The 6,000-nt window shown below is 39.5% G+C and overlaps 1 protein-coding gene across 1 annotated transcript in view; it reads right to left on the bottom strand.

Moving 5' to 3' along the window:
• LOC122088896 (FHA domain-containing protein FHA2-like) overlaps nucleotides 1-6,000 on the bottom strand; it is a 32,091-nt gene that overhangs the window by 5,755 nt on the left and 20,336 nt on the right. Inside the window, exon 2 of the mRNA XM_042658258.1 lies at nucleotides 4,925-5,082. Within this exon, the coding sequence (XP_042514192.1) occupies nucleotides 4,925-5,082 (158 nt within the window). The remainder of the gene's footprint in view (nucleotides 1-4,924; nucleotides 5,083-6,000) is intronic.

Below are 6,000 nucleotides of genomic sequence, written 5' to 3'. Positions count from 1 at the left end.
ATGGTGACTCTTCTGGGAACATTACTAGTGTAATTGACAGTAGGTTGAACATTAGTTTGGGCAACAGTTGGTTGGGTGTTAGAGTGAGCACCAGTACTCACTTTTAGGTCAGCCAACTGTCGGTCATGTCAATCCAACCATGTAGATAAGGCTTGGATTGCTTTCATCACATCTTGAAGGGTGGGTTGGGGTTCTTCTGTCTGAGCCATAGCTCTGATACCACTTACTGCAGGAGTAGATTACAAGTAACTAACTCCGCAGTTTATAACCCCAAACAATACAAATAGGAGCAAGAAACAAAGAAAAAATACCATCAAATAAACCCCCAAGGATACAATACCCATATAGGAGCAAAACCAGCCCAAAACCCAACCTGATAGGAGAGAGAAAGACCTTCTATAGAGCTGGAGAGAGAATGGTGCGGCCAGGTCTGTGGGAGTCCGATTGAGCTGTACTTTTGGTGTAGATAGTCCCTATGGAGGGCACAAAACCCCCAAATATGAAGGGCTTCTGACGGTTGGTTATGGAGTTACACACTTTCTTGATTTTCAGACCTAAGAGAGAGAATGTGAAGAATTCTGTAGGAACATCAACTTGTCTTCTTCAGATAACCTTCAAGAGAGGATCGATTGATCTTCTTAGAGTATAGAACCAGTCCTCCAAAGGATCTGTAGATCAGATCTCAAACTTGGATAGCAATGAGGGTCGATTGGCTTCAAGAACAAGAACTCTTTAGCTGGCTGATTCTGATTTTGTATGCTTTAACAGATCTGAACTTCTAATAACAATAAACAAAAAATAAAAATAGAAAAAGAAGAATTGATGGAGGGTTGAGAAGGGTGAAAGAGAATAAAGGAATGGATATCTCACCCCTCAGGTTTTGGGTATCACACCCCTCAAAGGTTTAGGCATCTCACCTCTCAATAACAGTTTTTTTAGCTACAGAGTAATCACTGAATAATTCATTCATTCAAATCTCCCATTATGAGTACATAGGCTCCTCTATTTATAGAGGGCAGAATAGCAATCAAACTACTTAGGAGCTAGTTTCCCAATAGGACTAGACACTCCTACTACAACTAGAAGCTAGTTTCCCAATAGGATTAGACACTCCTACTACAACTAGAAATTCAAAATAAGACTAGAACTTGACTTTATGACTCCAACATGGAATAGAACTAACTAATTAATAATCCATATAGGACTTTACAACCGACCAATGGCCTAATGGGCCTTTATTGAATTAAATAGCAACTAACTAAACTAATGAATTAAATCCCGTTTTTCTACCTTCTACCCATATTTTAGGCCCATTAAAGTGGCCCATTTCAAAAAAAAAAAACCTATGGGATCAAAGGCCCAACACATATATAACACAACCCAAGGCTTATTTACAATAAAATAAGCCCAAGTGACTTATCTACATCAACTCGCCCTTTCTTAGAAAAAATTCGTCCTCGAATTTTGTAGAGTGTGAGGGTGATTATATCATAGTGCACGTCCCTCTTCAAGTCGTAGAAAAATTCAGGTAGCTCTTTGATAATAAAGATGTAGTCTAGAATGTGAGGAGCTCGATCTTCAAGATACTTTAATGGGATGACGAATTCCACATGCTCAACCTCAAGGTCTTTAGATGTATCCATGAGGTCGTCTTCTAGCACGTCCTCTACTTGCTCTTCTTCGATCATAGGCCCTTCAAGTCCCTTGTCAGTGTTCGTGTCCTCATTCGTATATGTAATGAGGTTTAAAATATACATACCACGATCATCCATCTCACCTTCAACTTCATCACCTTCCTCCTTGTCTTCAGTGGTGGTATCAGCCATCCAATCATCAAGTTGTGGTTCACATACTAACATCTTTGGATTAGCTTCAAGTGCAGCAATGACAGAGTTGGTGTTCAGTCAGTAGGGCCAAAATTTGGCAACGTGACCAAAACCTCTGCAATGGAAACACTTGATTTCGCCTTCTTTATAAGTCATAGGTGTTTTCCCCTTGTCTAACGTGGCTGGTGGGACGTTGTTTGGAGCAATGGTTGTCTTTCCCCTAGCCATGTTTTCCTCAGAATCATGAGTTGGTGGGTAAGAACGTCGAGGAGTTGACTTGAGCAAGTCCTTCACCTCTAAGGATTTGTCAATACAAGTATTCATGGAGGGTATTTCGATCACACCAAGCTTCTAACGAATGTCATGCCTTAATCCCAATTTGAAACGGGATATGAGTAGTTCTTCATCTTCCTTATAGGCACCTGTTCGTGAAACCAATTCATTGAATCAATTATCATATTCTTCTACAGTCATAGTACCTTGCCTGATGGTATTCAGCATGTCGTAGAGCCAACATCGGTAGGTTGGTGGTAAGAACCTTTCATTGAGGATGAACTTCAAGTCTTCCCAACTGCGGCGCATCTGGCGCCTGCGCATGAGCTTGTCTTCTTCATTCTTCCACCAGTCCTTAGCTCCACCAGTTAGCTTGGTGATAACTAATTGGACTTTCCTTTCTTCAGGCATATGGTACCACCGGAAGCAGTCATTAAAAGAATTCACCCAATCTTCGTAATAGACAGGATTATGTCTTCCATTGTATTCTTTTAGTTCCAGTTTAACCTTGTATGTATCATCAGGCCGATAAAGCTGATTATCATACTCATCATACTCTTCATTCCAAACTGGTACCCTTCGAGGTTGAATGGTGACTCTTCTGGGAACATTAGTAGTGTAATTGACAGTAGGTTGAACATTAGTTTGGGCAACAGTTGGTTGGGTGTTAGAGTGGGCACCAGTATTCACTTTTAGGTCAGCCAACTGTCGGTCATGTCCATCCAACCTCGTAGATAAGGCTTGGATTGCTTTCATCACATCTTGAAGGGTGGGTTGGGGTTCTTCTGTTTGAGCCATAGCTCTGATACCACTTACTGCAGGAGTAGATTACAAGTAACTAACTCCGCAGTTTATAACCCCAAACAATACAAATAGGAGCAAAAAACAAAGAAATAATACCATCAAATAAACCCCCAATGATACAATACCCATATAGGAGCAAAACTAGCCCAAAACCCAACCCAATAGGAGAGAGAAAGACCTTCTATAGAGCTGGAGAGAGAAAGGTGCGGCCAGGTCTGTGGGAGTCTGATTGAGCTGTACTTTTGGGTGTAGATAGTCCCTAGGGAGGGCACAAAAACTCCCCAAATATGAAGGGCTTCTGACGGCTGGTTATGGAGTTACGCACTTTCTTAATTTTCAGACAATACTTTAGTTTTAATTACCTATCAATGATGATATGAGAAAATGCTATTTGATAGGCCAATTACTCCTGCATTACCCTCTCTAATTCCTTGAAGAGAGGGATGAAGGGTAAAGAAAGAAGAAGAGGGGAGAACAAAGAAGAAATTAAAATCTCAAAACTCATAAGGGTCAATGAAATTCAAAGCCAAAAGGCTCCTGCCTTCTTCAGGATGGGTATAAGGTCACCAGCGATATGAGCATTCATAAGGCGATCCGACCCTCCAAAACAACTTCCCTCCAATGAATACAGCAGTGAACTCGAACTGTGGACTCTCCAGGTGGTTAGTACTAGTGATGGAGGCCAAAAATTCATCAATCACTAGAGCCTCATTTTCTGTCGTTCTTCTTCATCCCCGTGCCACTCAAATGGGGAGCGTCTTAGGGGGGAGAGAGATCTTGTCCTTCTATGCAGAGACCTGTTGTCTAGCCTCAGATCTCTTCCTCACATTAGCGGCTCCTCACAATTCTCAAACTCCGGCTCTGTCACATCCTGGCAACCATTGTAATCTTCGTCACCTTCCAGATCCATCAAGGGTGCTAAGATTTGAGGTCTCTGAAAGTGAGAAGTAAGTTTCACAGACGGAATTGGCCATTGAGAAACAATTCGTTGGCAGAAATCATGGAAGAAGCAGAAGTAAAAGTGTTGGAAGAAAAACTCGTGGAGAAATCAAACTCAAAGGAACCAGAAACAAAGGGGTCGTTGGAAGAAAATGTGAAAAGCAGATGCAGAAGAAGAGAGAACAAAGTGCAGTGGAAGGTTAATATTGTCAGTTCCCTTTTACTTTTAACACAGTTCCAAGAAATGGGACGATTGTAAATTTGTAATTGTTGAAAGTATAGGGGAGGTGATTGGAATTAGGGCAAAGACAAGGGGGAACCTGAGTAATTTACTCAACTTGTTTTTAGTTTATTTTATTTTATTTTTTTAAAAGGAAATAGTACTCCCTATCTGGGTTGCCTTCAAACATGTAAAGTTAACTTCTAAGGAAGATTAACTTTGAAAAAGTACAGAAATAAGACAGATCAGACCACTATCAACTTATAGAATGCTACCTTTGACCCTCAAAGTGAATATGCCACCTTCTACTGAACAGCTAAACTTTAGGTATTATATCAATTTATCAATCATGCTATCACATTATTTTTCTTCCTTAAATATAAAAAATATGACAAAATCAATGGACAATAAAACTATATATTAGATGTATATTGGACTGGCAGTTAATCCAGAAACTTCTTAATCACCTCAGTTGAACAAACAACTCAACTCATTGCTAGATCTCAAACCAGGTGTCATGCATGCCCATGAAACTGAGTATCTGAGATACCTCACCCAGCATAAACATCATCACAGCATATCTAACTTCTTAAATATGTGGGAAGAATATACAATCTCTTTTCTAATAACAGTCATTAATAAAATCTCCACACATCCAGAATAATTAAATCTGACTCGAGAGAAAAATTAAAAAACTCACACCTCCACTCTCCACAGCCCCCTATCTTAAAGAGCCTCAATTTATTACTTTTGGAATGGCAAGATTCTGTTAATTACTTATTTGAGAGCGGAAGTCGAGGTAATTTTCCCTAAAGTACCAGGTTTTTAAAAAGAAGATATCGCATTCATAATTTGAACAAACCTCAGTATGAAGTTTTGCCATGGGCATCCACTCTCCTGGACCACAAAGATCAGAAAGCACAGTAGCAACAGATGAAACGACATCTTTTTCTTCTAACTGCAAAAGTTGGTGATTATCTGCATCTCTATCAGCCCTTGACCTTGCCTCTCCTTTTTTCTCTGCTTGGACTGAGATCGTTAGCACATTATTGTCAACATATTCTGGAGCACATGTTATGCATTAAACGAACCAAAGCATACTAGGAAGCAGTAATATGTTAGAGATGATAATGACAAGGAAACCAATAGAAACTCTAATGCCCATCAAGACAAGAATCATTATTTATACAACTAATGAACCCAAAAAAGATAAGGAGAAAGAAGAAGAAATCATGCATCATTGGCATCATATACATGATGAATATAATATAACTATTTTATGAAAAGAAGATACTACATACCATCTTAGCCAAGACAACCACTGCTTCCCAGAGCATCGGGTATGTCTTTGTGTCAGATCCTTTAATATCATGCATATTAAAGAAAGAAAAATGCTACCACAAACTGCCTACAGTCCCATCACATCTCAGAGAGAGAATTTTTATTTTTTATCCCCCTCCCCCTATTGTATGGGATTCTCACTGCCCAAGATCCCATCTGACATGTTTGGATGGGACCTTGAGCAATCAGTTGGGTATACAACACCAAGCGAAAAAAGAATAAAAATTTAAATCATTAAGTTAATGCCAGATTAGATAGATTTGATCTTCAAAACATATTCTAAGTAACGTATTGATGCGGCATTAAAGACCTACACAAGGAGTAAGAAACAGCCTATCGGCTAGGCTGGACTGGAGCTCCAAGCCGCCCACGATTTTGTTTAGATGGGGGTTCTTATTTTGGTTTGGTTTATTTCTGGTTTGGTTCTGTTTTTGGGTTAGTTAGTCTGGTTCAATTTAAGTGATGTTAGTTGTTCTTAGAGGACAAGTAATATGAGTCCTTAGTTTCCTTTTTCAAGTAGTTCCTATTTTCAGTTTTAGAAGCTATTGTATTTAGTTCACGATTTAGAGTTTCCTATTTGGGAACCTTCCAAATTGT

Source organism: Macadamia integrifolia, chromosome 9, assembly GCF_013358625.1.
Source record: "Macadamia integrifolia cultivar HAES 741 chromosome 9, SCU_Mint_v3, whole genome shotgun sequence".
NCBI lineage: Eukaryota > Viridiplantae > Streptophyta > Magnoliopsida > Proteales > Proteaceae > Macadamia > Macadamia integrifolia.
This window is presented reverse-complemented; position numbering and strand designations above follow the sequence as displayed.